Below are 26,001 nucleotides of genomic sequence, written 5' to 3'. Positions count from 1 at the left end.
GAAGAAGAGCAACAGGTTCGTGATATGAACACACTGCTGTTAAGTAAGCCGATACCTGGGCTCCCAATGAAGTGACAGACCTCGGGAATGACGTGCTTCGGCGGCGGGGCTCGGCGATCAGTCTGCCCCGCACTTCGGCGCCGCGGGAACCCCTCCTTTCTGATGCACGCCGGATCATGATCCCCATCTGTCCTACAAATGTGGCGCAATTCAAAATGCTTTTACATTCTTCTTCTATTATCGGGTATAATGCACATAGATTGACAACTTTTGTGTGTTGTAGCCGTTTCATGACCCCAAAGGCTTTGTCGCCAACAACCCCGTAACCTTGTAGAACATGTCCTCGACAGAGGGCATGGCGAACGCCGGTGCTGCGTCAAACAACTCTGCCAGCTTCTGCCTATTGATGACGGCCGGCTGGGCGTCGTCGTCGTCCAGATCCATCTCGTCCCCGTTGGCAACGTGCTCTTCTTGCTCATTGTCGCTGGCCATATCCTCGTCCTCGATAGTGTCGTCAAGAATCGCGTCCGACGAGACGGGCTCGCCGTCTAGCTGCATGTCCTCCAATGGCCTTGATAGCACCACGGATGCGGGGTCCGTAGCCTCGGCGATGGTCCAGAGCTGCGCGGCATCATCGACCGCCACGAATCCGGACGAGTTGCCAGCGGAAACGAGACTGGTGATGCGATGAGGAATGCGCCTCACGCAGAGCAACTCAGGCTCCTCAGGCTTGAACACGGCAAGCTGGGATGCTTGACCGCCGGGCACAACGACGGCAAAAGTTCTCGACTTGCGGTCGATTGCCAAATGGCTAAACTCCTTCACTGCCGCGGCATTGCGACCGCTTGGCAGCTGAATGCCATATTGCAGCTCGTCGGCCACTACATCGTACACTCTCAGGTCGTCAGAAAGGGTGATAATGTAAGGCGAGAGGACCTGCAAGCGGCGAATGTGTCCCTTCCATAGGTTCTCCAGGGTTAACCTGATTTCGCCAGACTTGGTGTCAATCACATAGACGGCGCCATCGTTCGAGCTGCCAAATGCGACGAAAAGTGTCGAGCCGTCCTCAGAAAAACACAGGCTGCCGCTGCGCTCGCTTGTCGTCTCTCCCGCAAGGGCAAGCGCATCGGCACCCACATTGCTACCGAGACCTACAGCCAAAGAGCACGACCATGAATGCAGGGCCTCACCAGTAGTGTCCTTGGAGGTGAGTCCATCTTGCTGTCTTGTCCTCGACTGCCATATGCGCGCCATGCCGTCGTCTCCGAGAGTAGCAAACCTGTTTGTTGCGTGATCTGCCGCAAGCGCAAGAACGGTCTCCGGCCGGCTGGTGACGTGCGGGCTGTTAATCCTGGAAGATAGAGCAAAGTTCTCCTCACCGGCCGTAGCAGACCAGAACTTAAGATAAACCTCGCGCCTTTCTCTCACAAACTGCTCACGCGCTTCTGGCGCGACCTTCTCGAGGTCACGCTTGGGCGGTTGCCAATCGTCGACTGTGGCCAGCCAGTGGCCGTCTTGGGAAAACGCGACGTGGGTGATGCGGGGTTCTGAGATAGGATTTCCCTTTGATGTGATATTGACATCTGTTGGCTGAGTTCTTGCTAGAGCCTGCTTTGAAATGCTGCGGAATGACTCCATATCGAACGACTGCAGCAGGGGGGCCGACTGGAGCTCACCTGCCAACATCGCCTGCTGACCCGTACCGGTGCATACGTAAAGCCTTGATGGCTTTGCAGGGTTCAGAGCAGCAGGGACAGGATGCCGCACTTCGTCAGACACTGACCAAACACGCTTGACGAGCAAGTCTTTCGGCGTTGATGTAAATCGCGCAGCCGACTGGATACCGGAGATGTACGTTGATGGCTTCATCTCTGAGGTAGAGAGAACCATGGCAGAATTGTCATCCAAGTGAAGGGCGTAAGATGCACCTGTGGGCGACACAGCAATGTTCTCGATGCTTCCCGACAGATGGGGGAGATGATTCATCTTTCCGGTGTCCATCTGCCAGAGTACAAGGACGTTTTCTGAACCACCAGAAATCATGTAGTGGCCTAAAAAGTAGATTAGCTTCCGATCACCATGCCAACTCGAATGGGTAATACTAACCATCCTTCGACCACTTCAAGCTGTGCACAGCCCTCCTGTGCCAGTGGTATTTGCGGCCCTGCAGACTGTCCTTCTTTGACTTCGGCGCGTTGATATTCTGCAGTTTTCTGAGGATGTCGTTGTAGAAATATATGGCACCCCGGGCACCGCCTGCAATGAGATCAAGGACCAAACCGTCCTTGTTGTTCTTGACTCGGATGTCGAGGGAGCAGACAATATCGGCCGTATCGAAGGTGAAGAACTCGCACTCAAGGCTCACGTCGGTCTTGGAGACCTCGGGGGCCACGGTTCCCACAACCAGACCCTCTCTCGTAGCTCCGACAATGGTCTTGCCGTCAGCACTCGAGTGGAGTAGATGGATCCCTTGATCAACCTGCTTCGACGTGAAGAGGACCTCGGAGGTGGGGTTGGTGAAGTCGGGGCCAAAGTACGCCACGATTTCGCTTCTCGATTGCTTTTTCCCCTCGGAGACGTAGATGACCTCTGTCTTATTCTTGGCTCCCTCGATCGCCACCACAGACATGTCAAGCGCCGTTTGCGACTGTGTCCGGAACTCATCATAGACCGTGGTTCCCTTCTTCCAATTGACGCGCCAGACACGGCCATCGGAGCACGCCACCCAGAGGAAATCGGGCTTGACTTGGGATTGCCGCGTGGCCACAATCGTGGGAGCCGAAACCTTCTCGGAGTATGTGTATTGGACCACTGGCAGGGCGATTTTTCGGATCAGGAGGGACTCGGCCACGGAGTAGATTTGCAAGGATGTATTGTAAGTGAGGATCAGGTACCTGGTCTAATGTTAGACAAGCGGGCGATGATACCATCATCGGGTGCACCTACTTCTCGTTCTCCGCGAATATGGGGTCAATATCAGCCATACGGCCTCCCATTGGCATAGAAACCTGCCATCCTGCTTCTTGGGCCTCGGTGTTTCCAAGCTTGACAAGCTCACTTTCGATTTGGTCGTCCGTGAGGTTCTTCTGGAGCTGCGACAGTACGTTTAAAGCATCGTCGCGAAGGTCGCCTGCGTCTGTCTGCCCGTTTTTAAGGGTTTTACCAGGGCTCTGTTTTCCCCTCTGGCGCAAGCGTTTCGCTTGCCCGTCCCTCTCGTTCAGTTCTCTTTTCCTCTTCTTCGCATCCTCCCGACTTATCGGGGTCGACGGACCGGCCATTGTATTTTTGTGTTGAACCTGGCGAGTAAACGAATCCGATGTCTTCGTATGTTTCCGGGCGGAAAGGCAGGGAAGGGAAGGTTTGCGGCCTTAGAGGTTCGTTCGGCAGTCTGGCTTGGAATTCCTGCTCTGTTCGCACACATACGACGACCCTTCGCCTTTTCCTGGAAAAAAAAGTTCGAGAGCCCAGAGAAATTTTGGTCCCGCTCCATTGCTGGGCCATGCAATTGGCGGAGCTCCCCCACAATCCTTGGTGATAAGATAAGGGACGGAACATTCACGGACCGACAAATTTTCTTTTCGCATCGCACCTTCCCGACCCGAACAGTAGAAGGGTCCAAAGTTTCTTTGACGGCGGCGACGATTTGCAAGCGACGACGGTAGCAACAATCACGACACGGTCAACATCACAAACCTAGCCCGAGCTTTCTCGATCTGCAGAAAGTCTTCACATCGAGATAATACGTCAAAATGATTATTCCCGTTCGCTGTTTCTCGTGTGGAAAGGTCAGCCTGCGGAGCGTTTGTCTTGGCCCAACCTGGGCACTAACTTTTTCTCTAGGTCACGGGCGACCTGTGGGAGCGCTACCTGAAGCTCATCGACGACGGCATTACTGATGGGTCAGTCGCCTGCGCTCATTTCCCCATCCTTGGCCCTAGCATACTAACGTGTATTGCGATAGCGATGCGATGGATCAGTTGGGCCTCAAGCGTTATTGCTGTCGTCGCATGGTCATGACCCACGTCGACCTTATCGAGAAGCTCCTGAAGTACGCATATTGTCGAATCCTCGCTATTTGGCGCATTGAAAGGCTTACAACTACAGATACACTCCCGATGGTCGCAACGAGAAGAAGATGTCCCTGAACCCGTAAACTCGCCCATGAAAGGATGATACGAATGGAGTTCTGGAATTAAGAGCATTGCAAGGCGTTAAGGAACCGCACCAGAGCAGAGTTCCCAGTGTCAAGAAAAGACGGTCGGTTACTTGTGCCATGGAAGACCAACGATATTACCCCGCGCCCTTCAGATCGCTACCACAGATTTCTCGCGTTCTTTGATCCCGTGCTCGACTGCGACAGCTGCAGTGGAGGCGTTGCAGAGTATCGCACGGGTGCAACGGTCATTCTAGTCGTTGGCTTGGCAGATTTCGGCATGATAAAGATTTCTGGGAGGTCGACCGAGGGCAATGAAGGACAGTTGTTGCGAAAACTGGTCGCCGCGACTGATTAGAACGCGTGTCTTGCCAAGACCGTGACAAACAAAGCCCCGGGCCGTCTTGCTAGTATTGTTCGCTAGGCAGCTACGGCTTTCTTACTAACTATCTGCATTACGATACTACGATAGTGATGTGAGCATATGAGACAATCCAAGAGACAAATATTGGAATATGCAGCAGCGGTACGTTTCAAATGGCGGCTATAGTGTGTTAGTCAGACTGCCTGTATTCCGGAAGGCAGGGCAAGATCTGATGTGACGATCGAGGCAAAGATACAACCAGTCCACACAACGCAGCTTCCTGCTAGTCGGCCCAGCTTGTATCGCTGACTGCTAATCCGTTTTGTTGAGCCAGTCATGTAACAGGTGGCAGAGGAATGCCGAGTGGCACATACAGTATATCCCTCGGGCCGAAGAACCTCATCCACCTCAACATCGCCCAAGTTCACTTTGAGGGCCAAGAGACGATGACTTTGCGCGATTGCGGCAAACTTTGGCGAATGAGCGAAAGAGGGCGGCTCGGCTCTTCTTGAAAGCCTAATATGGCTCGAACCATTGCTGCCCAACATTTTCGTCGACCAACACAACATGTACGGTATACTTTGCTACATTACGGCGACCCATTGCCTTACCGACTTAGGTTCTCACGGGTTGTAGCACATGTGAGTTGTAGAATGAGGGGTGCAAATTGATGTACACGTCGTAGTCCAACGGACAGCTTCCGCACCCGAGGGTCTGGGAATGGTGCGGCGGTGCTCTTGCCGCGAGGTGCACCAACATGATGTCTGGAATAGGAAGATATCCGCCGAGCTTCATTTCGTGGGCATTGATGATTTGCCGAATGGACGCAGGGGTCTCATGCACCCAGGCGTGCTATATGGCGTTCGGGGTCCGGGGATACGTCTGTTGGATCGACGCAAAGCTGTAAACAAACCTCTCGAGGACAGGTAAACTTTGGTGGATCAAGTTCCACAGTCCCTAGGCATCGAAGCCGCCGTGTTGATTCAAACGCAACAGTTGAAACGGGCTTTCCGCGATAGGGCGTAAATTGGCGCGCAGGTGCACTAGTGAATGGTGGTCAGCGTTCGATATGCAGAAAATCATAGCCCCATATCGGTTGCACGAGGGCAGGCGATGCCTGATCCGGAACCCCGAATCGTGTATTTCATGGAAACGCTTGTTGGCGCCTATGCGCCTTAGCCTGCATGCGAGATGCAGTCGTGGCTGCAGGGATGCCTTTCGACAAGCGGAGGCAGTGTTTGATACATGATCGCAATGTCGTGTATTGACGGATGGGTCGGAGAATCCTGATCGACGGCAAACGAAGGTCTGCTGCTGCTGCTGCTTGTCTGTGGCCACATTCCTTGGTCGTCAGAAGGAAGCGGGTATAATGTCTGAAGTTTCGATATCGTATCTGATGCTTCTCGATGTGGAGGGGTGGTGGAAGAACAAACCGGCCCCCTATCGGCGATCAGCAACTGGTCCGGGCACGGATTCCTGGGTCTTGGTTCCCTGGAGCTGACACCCTTAGTGTAGATAGAGGTAGATTATTCCCAGAAGTTCTGTTAGCGCTGTGATGAGTGGAGGACACCTACATAAGATCCAGGTTCATAACCGCGCTAAAATTATGGCTGGGACATGATTCTTCACGAGATGGACGAGGATGCCAGTGAACCTATAACCACCAGCGCTGGTGGGCATTTCAAGCAGAGAACTCATGAGGCATGTGCAGACTAGCTCACTAAGCGAGCTTTCTCAGGTAAGGGGAACGCCTCCGGGACATCGATGCTATAGGGTAGATAGGTGTGTTTTTTTAAAAAAAGAAAAAGAAAAAGAAAAAGAAAAAAGGTTAGGCAGGTGTTCCAACTAGCCTATATCTCCGTGGCTTAAGTCCAAGAAGGTGAATAATATATTGGAACGCTGATATACTCTGTTATAAGCTGCCGTGACCGGGAGAATTTCGGAGTTAGGGTTGTGAGATGGCAGCGAAGATTCGTCTTGACTTTGAGTTGCGACTTGAGCACAACCAACGGTGAAGGGTAGGTACCCACTGTGCCAGTAGGAATCGATGCCGTTCACGAGCCCGAGTGGCCTGTCAGACCCAAGGGTAGCGAGCGTCTCAGTGATGGCTGATCAATAGAGGGATGGGGCCGCTTGCGGTTGAAACGGATACCAACAGCACCGCGTCGCTGCTCTCTCCGACCTCACCTGAGGTCATATTAGAGTGGTGTTTTCCCTTCGTAGTGCTATCAGCCGCCTGCTTGTATTATACAAATAATTTACCACTTTGAAATGAAGTGGGAAACGAGAGATCAATGGGGCATCTAGGCGTGTGTTGTAAAGTGACCTTTACAGATGGGCTGACTCCCCACGTGTAAGTACGCTTCCATTCCTCCCTTCTTATTGTTTTGTACCCATTTTACACGCCAGAGTCTTTCTTTCTCATAGTAAAATACCAAATATCGGCCTCCATTTGACTGCATGCGCGGCAATAACTTGGGAAATGGCAGACGAGCACGCTACCAGCCTCCTCACCCTACCTACTACCTAAGATGCCTTACCCAAAGGACGGGTACCGCTTGGCCTGGCGCTTCTCGGCTTGACTTGCAACATCAACCGCACGCCGGCTCATTGACAAGGGGAAAGAAAGCATGGCTTTTGTTTATTTGACGACCGACTCGGGCCACCATCTCCGAACCCATGTCAAGTGTCGAGGTCGAGGTCGAGGCCGAGGCCACGCTCGGTTCTGTCACGCTGGAGCTGGCAAATGAGGGTACAAGTTACTTAGACCTTGCCGCAGTCGGCGCGGTAGAAGGTGAACGAGTGCCGTGTGGTGCGTCTGTTTCTCTTCCACTTCTGCTTCCAACAGTTCATCCCCGCTTTGCACCAGGCAAAGCCAAGCCAAGCCAATTCATCCACAGTCTGACCAAGGCGGTAAACATGCCCCGACCGGGACTGGCGGGAGACATGGCCACGACGACAGACGGGCAGCGCCGTTCACAACCATACCTGCGCGTTGCGGCCCCCAAGCACACACACACATGGGCATACACAAACAATTCCAGACATAATAAGCTCCTTTAGGTAGCGTGACTACGTTCCTTCGTCTTCAATTACACGGCATCCTCGGATTGGCCCTGAACACATCCTGAACGTTCTGGGCATACTTTGTTGCAGGGCAGACGAGCAGGAACGCGATTGGAAGAGGGTTGCGAGAGATATCCGTCCATCCCTCCTTGGTGCGCGAGCAGCCACACGGCAGGCAACCAAAAGGAAGACCAAAGTCCCCGTTCAGATAGTTCGAGGATGCAGACGGCGGTTGATACCACTGAGCCCGGCACACTGGCTCAGCCTAGACACACTTGGCCCCTGCCGGCCGCATTTTCTTCGATATACTGGTGAGGCAGATAGAGACCTATTCTAGTGCAAGTTGAGAACTCGGCTGAAGCGGGAGTCGGATTGCATACCGGAACTGCTCCTCAGATCGTCACATTCATTCGGCCTCTCGATTTCCTCCCATTCGATAGTTTATCACAGCCGAGCTGGTTGGTTGTCTGTCACCCAGGGTCAATCCCTCAGGCGTTCACAAAACTTGAACCAGGCGGCCACCTACCTACCTACCTACCTACCTGCCTACCTCTCTAGTGATCTTCCTTCTCGAGAGCCAAGGCATGTCCTGCCCTACGCTACCTCATTCCTCCACTCGATCGAAGGTACCAGAGAAACAAAGCCCTGCCATCCGCTCTCCCCCTGCCCTGTGCCATTTTTCTGGCCGGGCCTTCCTTGCATCTTTCGACCCTCCCCTCCTCCGAACTTAAGGTCGACCCCTCCATGGAAAGCGGGCCCCCTTGGCTACCTGCCCTGTGCAGGGATGCATGTGGTTCGCTGAATGAAGTGGTGGGGTCCACCTCTGCTAAGCGCCGACGCCTGTCTGCTTCATGCAGCTCACAGCTTGACGACGCTCTCTTCGTCCACCGGCACCACCTTGTGCTCACCTCTGACTGGTCCAACCCGTCAGAAGGTGCGCTGCGAAGACCATGAGAGAAGGAAGACGCGCAGCTGCAGCTCTTACTGGCCCATCAGCGCACTCGACATGCTTGCCAGTGCTTGCTTGCCTTAGCCGGGGTCAGGTTCGCGGAGTGATGGCTAAGGGCAAGCTGGTGGTTGCGTCCGACCGAGAGAGGAAGAGCGCGCAGTCAAAGGCGAACCAGATGACGGATTGGATCCTGCCTCGCGGAGCTTCCTCTCTCCCTCTCCCCCAACGCCTCGGCCTTGTCGAATTCAACCACTCCTTCTGCTAGCGTTTCCCCCTTCGTCCTGTCGGATCTCTTACTTCCCTAGCAGAACGGCCAGCGAACTCCACAACGATCTTCTCTGTTGGCCGCCTTCTGATACCCTACCATGTGAGGTGCCTGTTCATAGGGCGGGGCCATAGTCCATCAGCCATTCAAACAACACCCAAAACTCAGTCAGACTTTGTCTTGCTCGTTGACCGACTTGAAGAGCGACCATATGACGACGGCTTCTGCTTCTTTCTCTGCAAGTACGACGCATTCTGATCGTTAACCGAAGCGTCAAACTTCTTTTTGTTTGCCTGTACAACCAACCTGCCCACGCTGTGCCGCCTGTGCCTGCCTGTACGTGGATGTTAACGCCCACGTACTAGCACCATCTGTCTGTTCTCCGTCCTTCTGTCAGATATTATTTCTCCTCCTCGAGACCTAATAGACGACGAAGCCAGCGGTGGAGCCGTGCTTGTCACCTGTTTCGTCGAATCTTAGCCGCAGCTCTTCTCAACCGCCCCTCCTACAGCTACATTGCAGCATAATCGCCGACGCGCGCTGCTCAGCCTGATTTCGTTCTCTGGCGTCTTTGCGCCGTATCGCTCACCCACTTTCTCTTTTTTTCTCTCCCTGCCTCTCCCACCTAGGCGGTACCGCTCGCGTTGCCCGCAGGTCGAGCCAACGTATCTACCCCATAAATCGATCCTTCACTCACCCGAACCGCTGTTTTTGCACCCCTGCTACTTGGCCAGCAAGCGCAGACCCGCCGCGACGCAGCGGATCCAAGCCTGGCCCTGTCGATACTTCGCGTGAGCGAGGCACGGGCACGAATAGCCCGGGTCGGCCTGGAGCCCCCCGGCTCCCGCACCATTCGTTGCTCTACGCAGCATTGAGGTAGCATTGACGAGGCACAGCTCCTCTTAAACTGCCCTCCCCACCCTCTCGCTCTTGGGATCCTTCACCTTCAAGCCGGCTGCTGCTTGTCTGGAAGTTTAGTGATCTTCAGGCCGCTATCGACGAGACCTTCCAGCACAGCTTCGTTCCTTCGCCTCGACGGCCGCCAGTATCAAGGCCCCGGCTGAGTCGACAAACAAGCGCGCTGCGTACGATTCGCAAGGCATTCTCCAAATCGGCAGGCACCAACTGCGAGTCTGCTGGACAGCCTTGAGAGCTTCTTGTGTTGTAGTGAAGCCTTCGTTGCCAGTATTCGCGAGCAGTCTCTTGAGCTGATCATGGCACTCGAGGGCCCCCTTCGGTCGTCTATCGGAAGCCAAATATCTAGCTATTCCCATCACAACGACATTTCGATCTCATCTCCCGACAACGGATCGTTCCAGTCTCATTTTGCCAGCATGTAAGCCATCATGCAGATTTTGTACAATTGTCCCTGGACTTACGAATCATTGCAGGTCATCGAACGCTTCAGACCGCTCCAACCCCAACTCCCTCCGACCATCTTCCATTCAAAGGGTCCCGTCAACCAATTTAAACCTCATGAGTCCAAGTGATATTGTTGGTCCTTCGCCTGTAACGTCGACTGGTACGGAAACTACCGAGATCGACGACGAGGAAGCGGACGAAGTTCAACAAGCTCGTACTATGCATACCAACCCAACGCCACATCCCCAGGTACAACCTCTTTTCAGCTTGCGAAACGCGGTCAGCGTAACTAACACGGTACAGCTCATGATGCTCTCTACCAATATTCCCGACGATGTGCGGCAGAGTAATAGCGACGAGGCTGTCTCGGTCATACATGCGCCAGAAAGCTTCCACAGCTGGGTAAGCACCAAGAGACCGAGATGACTGTGGCAGTGATTGATTATAAAGCAGGTTTCAGCGGAGCCGACGGTGAAGCCGGAACAGACCAGCGAACGGTCGTCACCCAAAACCGATACAATGAGCCTTCCTTCCGTGACCGAGAATGCAATCAAGGTATGCCTATCGGTGTCGTCGCCTAGCGCAAGTTGCTCACTGAAATGGAACAGTCTAGGTCACCTGGGCTGCCTACTCCTCCTCCCCTCTCGACCGACATCAGACCTGTTAGATACAGCCTAGACAGCGCAACACCCCGCGCCCAAGACCTGCAAGATATGCTAAATGAGTCTTCCCGGCTCAGGTCTAGCAGCACAAGTAGCCTTGAAAGTGCGTTCAGTGATCTCTACTTTACTGAACAGACTAACACAAAACAGAAATCGACGAAGGTAGAGAGGTAGAGACCGATGCCGAAAACTACGACGACGATGACGACGAGCCCTTCACCCCCCCCGCTCTGCTCCGAGAAGATTCGGAGATTAGAGCGTTACGAACCGCCCTCCAGGAGTGTTGGACTCTTTGCAACACTCTGGCCAACCTGAGCTCAATTCATCGTACAAGAATGTTCAACAGCTCGGGGACACCTGACGCACACGAAAAGGCATGGATGGCATGCTGGAAGCTGTGCCAGCGTTTGTATGACAATAGAGACGAGGACGTTTACGATCACCACGTGCGAGAGAACCTTGATCTATGTCGCGACTTCTGCCAGTCACTCTTCGATGTCCGGCAAAAGAAGGATGAAGTCGCCGACTCTGTCTTGCGGGTTAGTTTCGAACTCAACAACCAGTATGTTTGGCCCTGAAATATAACCATAAGAGCCCGGGGCTGACCACATAACAGTCTATACAGCGCTCAGGATATTCAAAATCTACCAGAGCCCTTCCGCGAGCGAACTTTGGATTTCTACATCACTCTTTGTCATCGGCTGATGAAGCAGCGAAGCGAGCTGGCCGATGAAACCGACTCTTTATTGAAGGCATGTTGGTCTCTTGCCGAAATGCTATTCAGCCTAAGGCAGAACAAGCGCGATGGCAGAGCGCCCGATGAGGAGCTCCTGGGCTCGGCTGTTCAGGCCTGCTGGGAACTTTGTGATTTGTTCAGAGATGGGTGGACTCAGGTTCGACCAGACCGAAACACCCCACGACCGAGCCAGACCAGCTTTTTTGGTCACCAACAACAGTACGATCAGCCCTCTCGTGGCGAGAGTAGAGCCTCAAACCGCTCTTCCTATTCGAAGAGAGAAAGCCACAAGGGTCTGTCGGAAGAACGACCCCGAAAACCTCCACCAGTCCCGGAAACTCCCGTTACAGAGTTCGAAGACACGCCCATTTCCCCTGAGAGCTCCTCGCCTCGGGCCCCAAACATTCTCGTTCTAGGCACAACGTCAGACAGCGGACGTGGTCGATGGTCGAGCTCCGCTTCACAGCTTTCAAGCTATTCGCAGAGTAGCAACAAGACCTCGAGTACGGCGACGACCACAACGGCTGGAGAAGACAGCAATAGCGGCCGCATCAAGGCCTTGATCATCAAAGCGGCCATGAACGTCGGTTTTGCCCGAGACCCGGCCCTCGACAGCAAGGCTGAGAAAGCAGCCCTACAGGCCTTCGTCAAGCACATGCCCACTGGGTCATTCGGGTCTCTGCCGGCACACTCGACCCTTCTGCAGCACTACAAGAACCTGGTCCAGGCTGACTCGTCGTTCCGGGGATCATCGCTGCTTCCAGCCCGTGGGAAACGCATCTCGGCGCACGATATGGCCAAGAGTGTTCACTATATGTGCCAGAGGGCCACCCAGTATGGCTTCTTGCGCGACCTCTATAAGCTGGTGTTCGGCTTCCCACCGGAGGAAGGTGAGTCAAGGAAGTCGACCACGATCGCCATTTAAACATCGCCAATCCACCTGATTTCCTTTCCCCTGCTTCTCTCGACTCCCAGATATTGTCAAATGAAAATAGAGTCATCATTCTTATTATGATCTATAAAGAAAGGGGAAAGGGCGGGCATTGTTCTTTTTTTCATTTATTAAAAAAAGTTCCATGATTCTACCTTTTTCTTGACGAAATCTGGCTTGGAGAGGATTTCTGCATGACTTGAACGCACAACACACGCATCACGCAAACGCATGGCAACACTAGGGGCAAGTGCCTGTCTCTTCATTTTCATCGTACTAGATACCCACCGTGGACGGACTTTGGGGGCGCTGCGAGATTGGAATTTCGAAGGTTAGAAAATCACCTTATCGTTTCTTTTATGATCTCTACCTGGAGGTTGGGGAGGGATGGCTTGGAGGACTCACTCATTCTTAACGCGTGTCACAATGGAGGTTTTGTGGCCCTATCTGGAAATGGAAATTATACATTATAGCCCGCGTCGCAAGGACAACCAATGAACTATCTATCCATGTGAAAATTCCCATAACCGCCGGCCTTCCTCATCTGTATGGGGATCTTGAAATTTATAAACTTGTGAACTCATGGCTGAACTTGTGTGTTCTAGGTGCACTTTGGCGAATGCTCTGGTTTGTTGTCTATACTGATCCAGCCTGATCGGGACAAAGTAGCCCTATGAAGTAAAGGTGTGTGAAGTTGAGGGATAAAGTGCAAGCTGTGTGTGCTCTTACTCGGAGTGGCCCGATTGAGTCCGGTCATCAACTCCCTGTGCTTAATCAACACCATGAGTGAGATAAGCACCAGGAAGGAGATCATCTCCAAGAAGGGGATCAAAACTCCAGTCAATGTCGTCGTCAAAATGGTCGAGGCCGTCAAGGAAATCGAGACCATTATTAAACCCTGACTGTTCTGGGACCGCCATTACTTCGGAGCCAGACTGTCCCAGATTCTCGCCGTCCCATACATAACCACTGGTATCCGTTTCGACGATAGCATCTCCAACGAATGCCTCCAAAGAATCTTGAACGGCCTGGTTCATCACAGGGTCGTGTGCCTCCAAGAGCTGCGGAAAGTGAAATGAGTTGCTGGCTTGGTGATTGTTTTGGGGGCCGAACTCCATCTTGTTGAAAATCTGGCTCCATGCTGCATCTGAAAACATGGAACTTGTGTCTGTGGACACCATTGTTGACTGTGTTGCTGTAGACAGTGAAGTCGGAACTGAAGTCGGTCCTTGGGCCGAGGTGCTGTTCGTGCAAGCGTTGTTGTCCCAAATCTGGGGTATCTGAAAAGATGAAGGCATCGTCGGGGAGTCCTTGGGCTGGGTCTTGTGGCCAACACCTTTGATAAATTGGCTGCATGGGAAATGCTTGTTCTTGTTACCATCGGCGTAGGTGTCGTCAGCCTTGTCTGAGTCAACCGGAGCGGCAGGTTCTTCAGAAGGGGCAATATCGCAGAAGTTCGTGGTGCCCTGTTCCATGCCTTGATGTTTGAGGTTGTCCATCGACATTTGGGCTGGTTTAGCCGTAGGAACCTGAGCGAAATTGTTATTTTTCAACTCCAGTCTTGCCCGTTTCGCCTTGGGTCCTTCCATGAAGTCAGGGGCAGTATCAGGCGAGGACGATATATCATTGAAACCATCAATAGGAGGCATCTGTCTTGCTGCAGAACTCGGAAGCATTTCACCAGGATCCTCGAGCTGTCTCTTCTGGGTTGTGGAGGGATACAGAAGTTTGTTGTAGAAGTGCAGAACAGGCTGGTAGCCGTAAGGGGTCTTGTATGCCGTCGGGGCATACTGGTCAAACCAGTACGTTCCAGTTGGATCTGGGGCGCTGACATGTGACTGGTATTGCGGGAACTTCTCACGCTGCAGCTGCGACTCCAACCGCAGCTCAGTAGGTCCCCCCCATGATGGCCTTATCATGGATTTGTTGAGGTTTTCGGAAGGCTTGCTCGTATTATGTACCGGATATTGCAGCTTTTGATGCTCCCCTGGCAGAGACCTTGTATGCTCCCAGCTTGGCTGAGGCATGTGGGGGACAGATGAACGGGGGAGCTCTTTCCCGAGTTGGACATGCTGAGTGGGTTGACTTTGTGATGTCAGCTGATATGATAAAGCAAACGGAGGCTGAGAACCAACTGACCCCTTTGGCGATGACTTGGCCATTTTCCTGTTTCCGCTGCTCTCCGGGAGCTTGCGATTGATGAGCGCCGTACTGCCGAATGGTTATTATTCATTGACAAGTTCTCCTTTGCTCCGTAGCACGACACACTGAAGGAAAACAATGAACTGGAATAAAATTAATAAGAGAGGACCGCACTCACCCGAACTCAGGGTCATGGCCATATTTATTCTTAATGTATCGAAGCTGCGACGCAGAAAGGGATTTGCCGAATTTCTTCTGGTACTCGTAAAGAACGATGTCGCGTTTCTTGTCGGCGAGAACCTGCTCTAGGACGAAGATTATCTGATCCTCGGTGTAAGATATTTGGCCAACCATTTTGTGAATGCTTTGCTGTGATTGCCTGGAATGGGCTGAGTTGGTCAAGTCATTGGATTTGAGGAGTATGTGGCTGCCGAGGCAAGGTTTACGACAGTGGTTGGGAACGAAGGAAGTGATTAGCTTGCCAGCAGATGTCGACATTATATGAAGGCAAAGAAAAATGAGATGGGAGTGGGAGTGATTCACCGCGTGGTTTTGACAGTAGGCCGTTGCAGCGGATACGATTCAGGAAGGTCGGTACATATTTATGCGATGGAAGGAAGGAGCTGCTGCCTTTTTCTAGAGGAAGGCTCAAGACACGCGAGTCCAGATGGAATATGAGGAGGTAATCTACCAATTCGGCCATCCGCCCGTTTACTATGGCGGTGAGCCATGCTCTAATCTAGGGTTATAGATAGGCGTGGTTGCCAGTCATGTTGTCTTTCCCTCCATCTACTATCTAAAGGCATCCTGAGCTTCTCATTTTACGAACAAGCATCTGCAGCCTACACAGGTATGCTTGCTAGTTGCTGTGCTTCGTGCTTGCGCGCAAATATGCCCCACCAACACGTTACATTAATGACTTCTTCAGCCCCACCCCAATCGTCTTGACCATCGAGAGTTCCCTCCTCGAAGCAGACCAGAGGCAGCTCTTGGCGTCCCATGGCATCTCTGAATGATTCCAATAGCAGTTTCGTCGTTTCGTCTCGCAAAGGGACCATTACGATGGCGCGCGCGTCATCTTCAGTCGATAGCTGTTCGGAAAAAGCGCCGGCTAGGAGGCCTGGGTGACAGTCATCGTAGAGCGAATCAGCGGCGAGGACGACCTGTAGAAGATGTAAGCAAGTTGGAACGGTTATGCGGTTCAGTCACGCAAACCTTGAACTGGTTCTTCTTGTCAAACAAGTCTGGGTCAACTTCGTCTTCTCCTGAGCCACCCCAGGTGAGGGCTCCCGCGTCCAGTGACCCCCCGAGCTTCTCCACGGTAGCCCGGTTGGTCTCAATATTGTGCCGCAAATTCGGCATAATATCTGGCAAGTCACTTAAGACAACGTGGGCCTTCCAGAGTGCCGCCGCCGCGATTCCGAGCAGGCCCGTGCCGGAGCCTAACTCCAATACGGACGGCCGAGGCTGGCCAAGTGACTCGTCGAAGAGACGGAAGAGAGCAGTCGAGCCGATAGACGGCAGGCTTTGAGCCAAGACGTACGAGGAGGCCCATGTCTTGAGGCCGAGCGAGTCGCCGGTCAGGGGTGGTTCACGGATGATGAGTTCGAACGTCGGTGTGAGAGCATCTTCCCGGAAGGGCCATCGCCGAGTAATCTCGCCCATGGCTACACTCTGCGTAAGAGACCGGACGCCCGAGTCTGAGAAGCGGTAGTTCTATCTCTCACATACCTGTTCTTCCACAGCGCTCGGCCATTCTGCGACTGGCTTCTGACCAAATCCCCTCCTTCTCATCGTCATTTTTGATCCAGGAGAGACCGCTCTTGATGATGGACGATAGGTACAGTGATACTTCGCGCCGGAAGTAGGACGTTGCCTCCTGCTCATGGATAATGTCTGATCTTCTGCGGTTGTGACTCCAGATCGGGGGGCTGAGTTCCAGTTGCTTCAGTGTGCCGAGTATGTCGTCACTTGACGGTTTCTGCCACATCTGCGGGAAGTCTTTTGGCTCGAGTAACATTGTTGTTGACTAACAAGTGTCTATGTGTAGTTGTCTGTCTTGTATTCGTGGATTTCCCCGGAAGAATGACGAAAGGAAGGGAAAAGAAAGCAACGCCGGAAAAAGAGGCGTGCGCTGTCCGCAAGCCAGAAAAGGAAACGTGCTGTCTTAAAATGGCCGGGAAATTTTCAGCGGCGGTCAAGACTTGCACAAGGACCCCATCACCAAAACACGCCGCGGCGACAGTGGCCATTCCGATAAGGGGCCCTTATCGCCAAGCTACCAAAATCCCACAAAACGTCCAGATCGGGCAGGTGGGGTGTCTGCTTTGGAGGGTCTTTCCCTCCCGAGGAACCGACGAAGCCAGCTCCCTCATTGGCTAGCCTCATTTGCAAGGCTGCCATCAGCCCCTGCGACCCCACGTCACAGAAAAATCGTATATAAAGCTCCAATTTCCACGCAGGTTCTGACTCCCATCTTCTTTTCCCCTTCTTCAAGCACCGTCCTCTTCAACGCTGCGTTTCTATGCTGCAAACGGAGAGATTCGCGCGCAAGCAAGAGTCTCTCATCACTGGCATATGAGAAATTCGGAGTAACTTCTTCACACCACTCACCCAATGTCGCCTGCCTTGTGCGGGATTGACGGGTCTGCCCGCGAGGGCCTGGCGTGACTTCACGTCTGCAATTGGCATCAGAAAAGCAGGGTCCGGGCCGACCTCATGTATATCCTGAATCCCTTCCGGGGGATGCAGTAGAAGATGGGGTTCTAGGACTCGGTGTCCCTATGGGAGAGCCGTTGCGAAAAGATTGTGCAGAGCACTTGAGTGCGATACGCAGCGTCTGGACACTGGCTGGCCTTGGCTGGTCAGGGGCTTGACAATTCAATTCCGATCATTCTGTTGAGGACGGTGCTTCACCTTTTTCCATCATGTAAGCAATGTCTCTTGCGCGATTGCTCTTATGGGTTAAGGATACTACTAACGAATAATTACAATACCTTTTATTAGACTGCCGTTTCACCCGGTGCTTCGCCTGCAACAACACCATTCCCGCGTCGTTGGTCATCAGCGTATCCAGTGCACTGCCGACGTGTCCTCTCACAACCATATTGCCGACTGCCCCATATTAACGACCCCGTACGACGGCTCTGTTGACCACTGTGCTCTGTCTGGTCGCTGTGGCATTTTCTAGTTGCTGTTGTCATCGGGAGCAACATACGTCTTCTCCGCTGCGGGCAGCTTGCCCAAAAGGCTTTTCCACATCACCGATTCGGGATTTGCCGCTGTCCAGGCCCTGTTCAAGTGCCAGATCAAATCTCCACACGCCAGATGATCCATATGGGCTCTCCCACCAAGCTCTACAATTTCCTCGACAGCCTTGGTGATGTTCTTGAATTGACGCTCGATAATGGCGTTCCTTTCGTGAAGGCCATGGACCGAGGGAAGCCTGTCCTTCTCGGCTGATTGGAGATGTCGCAAGCAGAGGCCAATCTGTGCCATGACTGAGTCAAAGTCGGCCGATCTCTCAGCCTGTGCCTCCTCTTGCTTCATCCCCGACTGTACCATGTCACTCCAAATCTTATCCAGCGTGTCTGCGCTGACGAAGCTTTTGACGGCGTTGCACTGTGTTCTGAATTTGTCGTCGATTGTCTTGTAGACATTGTACGCCGTCTCAAGTTGTGCATGGAGCTGGCTCAGCAAGAGTCTGACCTCGATGAGTCGCCGCTCTCGAAGGTGGATTGCAACCTCAGGGTTGGCACTGAGAGGAGACGGGCGTGTGATTGCAAGGGTCTTGTCGATCTGCTTGCCACGGTCGGTCACGTCGCGGCTTCCGTCACCGCCGCCTCCCCTCTCGGTCTGTGTCTGGCCGACTCCCTTCTTCTCGCGACGCTTGCGGTTTTCTGCCAGTGGCGGAACTTCGCGGTCGCTCGGACCGGGGTCCATGAATGGCGGGATGTCGCGGTCAGTGCGAAGCGGGCACGCGGTGGACCAAACGATGTCGCCGGGTAACGCCGCATAGAGATCCTCGATGCGGTAAGGCGAAAGCGACGAAAGCCGCGGGTTGTAGGGTCGAGGTTGTCGGTCGTAGTGTGTGTGGTCGTATTCGTAGTACGGCATCTTTCCCGGGTCTTGACAGCGTTGTTTTTGGATGAGGACGATGCGCACTCGTTGTCTCGAATGTGTCCTACGCCAGTGTGGTTGATGATGAGGATCCCGTGCAAGTGGGAGACGCTAAGTATTTACTTGGATGCCATTTGCAGCCTCGGCGCCTACGCATAAACGGGTCATTCTGGTGTTGTTGAGTGAAGACTGCCTTGTTTCCCCTGATCTGACCGTCACCACCTCCCTGCCTTCCGGGAAGGCTGCCAACAAGGAAGGCCGGAATCCGGCTTCCGTTGGGATATCAAGGAGACAAACCCGCTTTCTTCAGTGTATCATTAGACAAACAGAGATGCCTTCGCCCCGAAAACATTTGCGCATCTTGCTCGCTCTTAGTTATCTTTTGAGGCCGAGAACCGGCAGCCGGCATTGCGTGATCGAAGCCGGAGCATGTGGAAGCATCCTCCGAATGCCGCCTTCCTAAACCAATGCAAGCTTCTGCGGCTCAAGCCGACTTTCTCAGTCTTGCTATAGCCATCGCCGCAAAGTAAGGCGAGAAGGGACCCAGTTTCCCTAGGCGCACAAAGCCAGCTGGTTGTCGAATTGAGGCCATTTGAGTGATTGTCTTTTGACACTGCGTTTTCAAAATCAAATGAATCCCACCCGCGTTGGTCTGATCAGTGCAAGGTAGCATGCCGCCTAGCTCCCCGGCCACCGATACCGAGGCCGCCGCCACCATCACCACCACCTCCACACTAGGACGACCCGACCCCCGGGAAAGGCTAATAAACGGTGGCGGGCCGGGAACCGAGCGGGTCTTGGCGTCGTTGGCCCCCCCTCCTTCCCCATCTCTCCGTTCCCATTAGTCGCTTCCAACCCAGGGGGAAGGCGGGAGAGCGGAAGAAGGGTTCCCCCTCTCGCGCCCTTCTATTTTGGGCTTGTTTTATGATATTTCTGGAAATGACAACAATCGGGTTACCTTTGTACTTTGACATTTAACAGCAAACTTTAGGGGGGTTAGAGTTACTTCTTGCCCACTCTTCCGGCGACGGGTAGCAGAGAGATGCTTGACAAAAGTTTGAGATAAGTTTGTGGCTGGCAGCGCAAACGCGGAAGCAGACTCGCAACTCGCGTCAGCCCATCCACGCCACATGCAAACTTACATGACGGGTTACCCGAAAACGTCATTCCACTGTTGTCCCTAACCAATGGCTTTCACCGGGCAGGCGGATTGCGCGAGGGGGTAAAATACGGGAAATAGACCCATGTCGTTCATCGCGGCTGCCTCGACGCGGCCTTGAGGACAGACCTCACTTCCCCGAACCTCAACACGACGCTGGCATACTTTCTACTACATGCGTGCTTCCGGAGTCAAAATCTTACAAACAGTAAACTAGTTTATGATTTTTATTTTTTCCAAAAGACATCGGGCAGCCGAAGCCGATCACCAAGTCTATATCGTTGTTTGGATGCTTATTGTACATCCCCCCCTCTCAATGGAGGGGAAAAAAGACTGGGGTCAGTCACTGGCCAATCCTGCGCTGACCAACACAGCTCGCAGCTCCCCCCCCCTAGCTCTGGTGGAAACCGCTCCAGAAAAACAAAAACAAAGAGCGTTGACAATCTGAGCCCCAATCTCGTGCGGAGCAGCGAATGGGTTGGAGTAAAAAGGTAACGCTGCGACGTCAGAGTGGGCACCTTCTTGAAAAGTAAACAAAACAGGAGGAAGATACCTGAGGGAAATTACGGAATGGCCTTTAACACCCCCCCTTCCATCTCCCTCCATGTCATACAATCAATGTACCTAGCCTGAACAAGCCGACTGCACGACTGCAATACCTATGCAACGAGTTTCAGGAGGCGCACGGTCGACTTCTACTCTTTCTTTTTTCTATTTGTTTCCAAAGGAACAAACTAGGGACTCTCATCTGCAAGATACAACACCTGGATCAAGAGGGATATGAAGTTAGTACTTTGCATGAACAAGATGCCTTTCTTGCTCCTACGGCAGAATGCCTAGGACGGCCATTGCATAAAACGTGGCAGGGGCCTAAAAGCAGCTCGTCGTCTTTGATATGGTTTTCATTTGCATTCTCTGCATGCGTCTGTCTTCGGCTACTGCCTGGTATCAAGAAAATTGAAGAGGTAAAGAAAAGAAAGGAACAAGGGAAACACGATATCCAGAGGAACAAAATCCTGACCCGTATCCACGGTGTTCCAGTTGTGGTTCCCTCTGTCCTTCCCTCCCCAGAGTCCATGCAATCCTATATGCTGGTCGCTGATGACCATCCGAGCCCTGTTGATGCAAATGCGATCCCAGTATGAGGAAAATAAACAAAGAGAGAAAATCATTTCGCTGTTGCTGATGCTTTCGTGCGGCCGTCCTATCCAGGATTACGGCGAGATGTCCCCGATAATTATTCGCTTGTGAAAGAAAACCGCCCCTTTCAAATCGTCAAATCTTTTTTTTTGTTCGCCGTGCCCTTAGCCGTTTTGATCGCCGATCCATTGGCCTTATCGAGCAGTCTGGGATGTCCATCCTTGATCACATTCTAAGCGACCGCGATTGCAGGTGGACATTCCCTGTAGATCTCTGTCTTCATGCTCTTCAGTCGCTCGCGCATCTCGAGTAGGTCGTTCATCTTCTGCTGGGGCGGGTCGCGCATGTCGGCAATCTCCCAGTGCAGAGTCTCATACTTTTGGTAGAACGCCTTGAAACGCGCGGCTTTGCTGACCAGTTCAGGGCTGAGTCCGCGTTGACGCTTGGGAACTGGCTTGGTCCGGGCGCTCTCGTTGGAGTCGGAAGATTCCACCAACTTGCGCTTCTTGGGTGGCGCCGAGTGGTCCAGGTCTGATGCGTTCGTTGGCGGTGACGAAGCCAACGGCGAAGACTTGGCTGGCGAAGTGTTTTTGCTCTTGTAAGAGACGCCAGATGAATTGCGGGACGAGTTATGCGAGGCATCTGCGGGGCGCTGCTTCAGGCTAACGGGTGCCTTGATCGGCGCCCTGGGCTTCGCTCGCTTGGCCAGGGGAACGCCAGAGCTGGAGCTGCTGTCGTCTGCCTCGTCTTCTCGCTGTCGCTTAGGCGGCTGCGACTTGATCGCCTTCACAGCCTCCCGGGGAGGCTGAGGTGATTTCTCCTTGGGCCGCTCGATCGATCTCTCAACCGATCGGTCCGCTGGCTTCTCCACCGCTCTGGCTTTTGGCTTGGGCACAGCGATCTTTGGCTTTGGTGCAGGCGCCTCAGGTTTCTTCTTGGGGGCAGGTGCAGCGGCAGGTGCTGGTCTAGGCTTGGAGGCCACGATAGTTGCCATCGGCTTGTCCTCCGAGGACTCAGAGTCCGAGTCTGAATTGGTGACGAATTCTGCAGAGAGAACACGGCCGTTCTTGCCCGGGGCAGGCGCCTTCTCTTTACTTTTGATTGGTGCGGCCCTGGGAGTCGAAGTTTTCTTGTTCGTCGACAAGAGGCGCTTGACCTGGGAGTCAGCGGCCTTCTTCGGTTTCGCTGGTAGCGGATTCGACGATGACCGTGACATTGTTTCGCCACCCTTCATCTTGAGGACGTCTTCGTCTCCGTTGTCGCTGGTTGCGTCGCTGACCTTGATCTTGGGTGGGGGTGCCGCGGAAGAAGCCTTGGCAATGTTCGCCTGCAACTTGCTAAGGATCTTGCCCTTTCCTCGCTCTTCCCTCGGCAGGAGCTTCTGCCAGTCGGGCTCCGTAGTTGCCAACCGCATCTTGTCAAACTGTCGGATCGCATTATCGATCGCCTTTTGCCGGGTATCTTGGGTATCATAGTCGTACTTCCACACATCCAACTCTCTCCAGTAGTGCTTTCTCAACGCCCACATTTGCGTGTCCGGCTCGAATTGGGCAACCTTCTCCAGGGCGGGCTTGAAGTCTTCCTCTTTACCCTCCCAGAGGCCTTCTAGGTAGTCGTATGGCCGGTCCTGTACCGCCAGCTCGTGGACGATCATCGACCTCTGCTCCTTGGACTTCTCGACAACCTGTTGCGAGGACGAGAAGACTGGGTTTGTCGATGGTGAGCTGACGGCTACCAGAGCCGGAGACCCCGAAGGAGAAGACTTGCCGCCGCCGTTGCCATAGGACGCCATGCTCGACAGCAACGACTTGGCCGTCTTCCCTGTGGCCTTCTTGTTGTTTGATGGCGGTAACCTGTCCATGACCCGTGACCTATTGCCCTTGTTAGTTGTGCCATGACTAGCTCTGCCCAGTCACCGTCCACGTACTGCTTCTTCGACGCCGTCGCCGCGGCGATGGAGTTTTGCAGATTCTCTATATCTGAGTCCATGCCAGACGACGAGGTCGAAGGGGCGCCCTTTGCCTTGGCTTGTTCGGCCTTCTTAGGGGCCTCGGAGCTGGGCAGCTTCTTCCATAATGAGGAGGTTTGTGGTAATCGCGTGGCTCGTTTAGTCGACTCGAAAGGTTTCGTGAGGAAGAGGTCGTGTGAGTATGGTTCGGAAACCGGAGAAAGGATATGGGAGCTAGATCCGTAGAGCAATGTCTTGGAAGGCAAAACAGTTAGCACGCTGGCACAAAGAGGACTCGCGTCGGTCGACGGGTTTTGTTTGGGAGTGCAGCTCTTCCCCTCAAGATAGACAATGGGATTGTATCAAGGGGTTCGGAATGTCGGCAGGGAAGGTGCTGAGAACTGCTTACCGGGCTACTCCCCAAGGACAGTTGGAGGTCCTCGCCACTTTGCACACACCTGATCATGTCCTCCAGGACATGGTCGGATAGATTGATGGTAAAGGCCTGGGGCGGTACAGGATTGCCCGAGGCAGCCGAGCTCTCAAGAATGAGGCCGGTTTCGGGAACTTTGAGCGAAGGCATCGTGTATCTCTCTTTCCCTCTCGGATCACGCGAATCGGCTGTGTCGGAGGCTGGTCGCACTTTGCATGCTCAAGCTCGGCTTGAAAGATGTAGCAAGAAGACCAGAAGCTAGTATGAGGTCGGATTGAACAGTCGAGAAACGAAGGAAAAGGCTATCGGGTTGGGTAGTTGAGTTGTTGGAGACTTCCAAGTTGCGTGTATTGTTCTTGTAGGCGGATTATGGGGCGCAGGTAGGCAGGACGTCACATTGTAATGGCGAGTCGAATGGGGGGGCTTTTTCCGGCCTCGCAGGCAGTGAATGGGAGGGGGCGACGGTGTGATTGAGGTTGCGAGCTCCCCCTTTTTTTGCTTCCTTCTCGTCCCAAGGGTTGTGCCAAGTAAGAGGTTCACCACGATAACAAGGACAAGTGAGAAAGTTGCCTTGGAGGCAGAGAGGGTGAGGAGGAGGTGAAGGTGAGGAAAAGAAGTCGAGTACAGGAACAGGAGGAAGAGTAGCGGAGATGGAAGCACGGCCAGTCAGCCCATGTCCCCGGCCAAAAAGAGGGTGGGCCGTGGAACTTGCAGAGAGCGAGCGAGAGAGGACTTGGGGAGTGAGTGAGCCCCTCCCCCCCCCAGAGCAGGCTGGACCGCAGCAGGGCCGCCTCCAGACGTAGCAGGGCACCACCCACCAGCTCAAATTAGTGCTGGTACCTTTCTGGATACTTCGAGAGGGTAGTGGGGCTGGCTGGTTGCCCGCTGGGAGGACCCCTTAAAGACTGCTGGAGCACGCTGAATTTCTTGCAACAGTGGCCAAGGGCCCGCTGAGATGTAGGTATAGACCGTGTACCCAGCCCCCATGCGAGACAGGGTGCCACGCCTGGCCAATAACGGGTACATGTCGTGTACCTACTTTGCTGAGTTGATCAACTGAGTTTCCCAGTACCCATGAGGGAGGGGAGAGGGCAGGCACACTGAGTGACTGAGCAAAAGAGGAAGCAGGGGACCCGCCCTGAGTGCGATCTCTTGGGCAACCGGCGGCCATTACTGGCTGGGACGGAGGATTCGTCGGGGGACGCTGGTCGACGTGCTGGTACCTCTGATACCTCTGACCTTTCTGGTGGGCACGACAGGGGTGGTCGGTGTGGTGCCGGTATCCACGAGAAGGGAACGTCTAACTAAAGCACCTAGTCCTAGTCGGCCTGCCTCAAGAGGAAGAACAGAGGGACCCCAAGTCCCAAGGGAGTCGAAAGGAGAGCAACTGAGGGAGAGAAAGACCCTCGATTCTGGCCTTCCCTCTGTCTGCGTGCCGCTTGAGGAACGACCGCGTTCAGCACTGGCCAGCCCAGAGAGGAAAACCGGCCGGCCCCCTCGTCCCTCTCAGAGACAGAGAGTGAGACGGACGGACCGACGGACTGGCTGACTGGACAAGATATTCCTGGGCTCTTCTGGCTGCTGAGTCGAGAGGGGCTGTTGTAATGCATCGACCAGAGCCAGCCCCGTACGCAGCCGCGGCGCCACATGAACAAGGGCAAAGACATTGAACGGTGGCAGCGAGACAACACAACACAACACCGCCAAAGAGGCACCACCCGGGGTTCTCGATAGCGTGGGCAATAAATGGGCCAGAACCAACCCACGGGAATGGCTATCGTGCCATTGGCAAAGGGTACGACAGTAACAACAACTCGGCCGGGGGAGAGAGGGAGGGGGCAAGCCGGAATTGCATCCGATGACAGGCAATCGCCGGTCCCTCACTTCGTTCCATAGCATCAATCCATAATCCAGTCAACCTTCACCGTATCCCTCTGTTCCTCGTCTGCCAGTCACGCGGCGCAGGTCCACTTGGCAGCATGACACTTGACAGCAAAAAGCCCATGAAGAAAGCGTAATAAATGAAGAAGAAACTGTTAGACACGCCCCAAGCGGCAAATACACTACCTACCTACTAGTAAGACGAACATGCTGATTTGACTGCACCGCAGCCGAAAACAAAGTGACCGCAATACAATACCTCGCCGTTCCAAGCAGGGAAAGGGAAGGTGGTATTCGCATTTGCTTTTTTTTTGTTATCCTTTACTCCGTACGGATACTCCGTACTCCTTCTTGAGTCCCACAAATGTTCCCGTTCCCACTCGTTGGGCAATATCCTCACCTTACCCCCTTGTAACTCGTCTCCTGAGACTTCATCGCTTTCTTTTTGTCATGATAAACCGCCAAAGAAGAGGGAGACAAATCGCACTTGCTGGCCGGTTGCTCGCTTAACGGGAACCGGGAGCGGGCAGCATGTGATAAACCCTCGGACTCTATTAGGCTTTGTCTCGCCGTTTCCATGAGCTGCCCATATCCTTCTGGATCAGCATCTTTGATTCATGTTTCTACCGTGTGGGGATAGAAACATCATGCAATCGTCCACCCTTATTGGATGGGCAAGGGGCAACAATCC

General features: G+C 53.6%; 10 protein-coding genes across 10 annotated transcripts; 4 read left to right on the top strand and 6 right to left on the bottom strand.

Moving 5' to 3' along the window:
- Positions 1–288: 288 nt before the first annotated feature.
- On the bottom strand, positions 289–3,278 carry GLRG_00693 (WD domain-containing protein; the record flags this gene model as incomplete). Its single annotated transcript, XM_008091378.1, has 3 exons — positions 289–2,051; positions 2,107–2,894; positions 2,947–3,278. The coding sequence occupies 3 exons, from the start codon at positions 3,276–3,278 to the stop codon at positions 289–291; spliced, it is 2,883 nt and encodes a 960-aa protein (XP_008089569.1).
- A 471-nt stretch (positions 3,279–3,749) lies between these two features.
- GLRG_00692 (RNA polymerase N/8 kDa subunit) lies at positions 3,750–4,153 on the top strand (the record flags this gene model as incomplete). The annotated part of the gene is made up of 4 exons (XM_008091377.1): positions 3,750–3,785; positions 3,841–3,899; positions 3,962–4,048; positions 4,105–4,153. 4 exons carry the CDS (start codon positions 3,750–3,752, stop codon positions 4,151–4,153), a joined length of 231 nt encoding a protein of 76 aa, XP_008089568.1.
- A 3,043-nt stretch (positions 4,154–7,196) lies between these two features.
- On the top strand, positions 7,197–7,580 carry GLRG_00691 (uncharacterized protein; the record flags this gene model as incomplete). The annotated part of the gene is made up of 2 exons (XM_008091376.1): positions 7,197–7,329; positions 7,387–7,580. The coding sequence occupies 2 exons, from the start codon at positions 7,197–7,199 to the stop codon at positions 7,578–7,580; spliced, it is 327 nt and encodes a 108-aa protein (XP_008089567.1).
- Positions 7,581–8,638: 1,058 nt separating this feature from the next.
- On the top strand, positions 8,639–8,797 carry GLRG_00690 (uncharacterized protein; the record flags this gene model as incomplete). Its single annotated transcript, XM_008091375.1, has 1 exon — positions 8,639–8,797. One exon carries the CDS (start codon positions 8,639–8,641, stop codon positions 8,795–8,797), a length of 159 nt encoding a protein of 52 aa, XP_008089566.1.
- Positions 8,798–10,011: 1,214 nt separating this feature from the next.
- Positions 10,012–12,482, top strand: GLRG_00689 (uncharacterized protein; the record flags this gene model as incomplete). Its single annotated transcript, XM_008091374.1, has 7 exons — positions 10,012–10,133; positions 10,189–10,408; positions 10,463–10,561; positions 10,613–10,714; positions 10,768–10,924; positions 10,972–11,383; positions 11,438–12,482. The coding sequence occupies 7 exons, from the start codon at positions 10,012–10,014 to the stop codon at positions 12,480–12,482; spliced, it is 2,157 nt and encodes a 718-aa protein (XP_008089565.1).
- A 776-nt stretch (positions 12,483–13,258) lies between these two features.
- Positions 13,259–14,407, bottom strand: GLRG_00688 (uncharacterized protein; the record flags this gene model as incomplete). Its single annotated transcript, XM_008091373.1, has 1 exon — positions 13,259–14,407. The coding sequence occupies one exon, from the start codon at positions 14,405–14,407 to the stop codon at positions 13,259–13,261; it is 1,149 nt and encodes a 382-aa protein (XP_008089564.1).
- Positions 14,408–14,804: 397 nt separating this feature from the next.
- GLRG_00687 (uncharacterized protein) lies at positions 14,805–14,984 on the bottom strand (the record flags this gene model as incomplete). The annotated part of the gene is made up of 1 exon (XM_008091372.1): positions 14,805–14,984. One exon carries the CDS (start codon positions 14,982–14,984, stop codon positions 14,805–14,807), a length of 180 nt encoding a protein of 59 aa, XP_008089563.1.
- Positions 14,985–15,472: 488 nt separating this feature from the next.
- Positions 15,473–16,650, bottom strand: GLRG_00686 (uncharacterized protein; the record flags this gene model as incomplete). Its single annotated transcript, XM_008091371.1, has 3 exons — positions 15,473–15,793; positions 15,846–16,297; positions 16,362–16,650. The coding sequence occupies 3 exons, from the start codon at positions 16,648–16,650 to the stop codon at positions 15,473–15,475; spliced, it is 1,062 nt and encodes a 353-aa protein (XP_008089562.1).
- Positions 16,651–17,816: 1,166 nt separating this feature from the next.
- On the bottom strand, positions 17,817–18,746 carry GLRG_00685 (uncharacterized protein; the record flags this gene model as incomplete). The annotated part of the gene is made up of 1 exon (XM_008091370.1): positions 17,817–18,746. The coding sequence occupies one exon, from the start codon at positions 18,744–18,746 to the stop codon at positions 17,817–17,819; it is 930 nt and encodes a 309-aa protein (XP_008089561.1).
- Positions 18,747–21,280: 2,534 nt separating this feature from the next.
- GLRG_00684 (uncharacterized protein) lies at positions 21,281–23,579 on the bottom strand (the record flags this gene model as incomplete). Its single annotated transcript, XM_008091369.1, has 3 exons — positions 21,281–22,919; positions 22,976–23,250; positions 23,406–23,579. The coding sequence occupies 3 exons, from the start codon at positions 23,577–23,579 to the stop codon at positions 21,281–21,283; spliced, it is 2,088 nt and encodes a 695-aa protein (XP_008089560.1).
- Positions 23,580–26,001: the final 2,422 nt, after the last annotated feature.

Source organism: Colletotrichum graminicola (assembly GCF_000149035.1).
Source record: "Colletotrichum graminicola M1.001 genomic scaffold supercont1.2, whole genome shotgun sequence".
NCBI lineage: Eukaryota > Fungi > Ascomycota > Sordariomycetes > Glomerellales > Glomerellaceae > Colletotrichum > Colletotrichum graminicola.
This window is presented reverse-complemented; position numbering and strand designations above follow the sequence as displayed.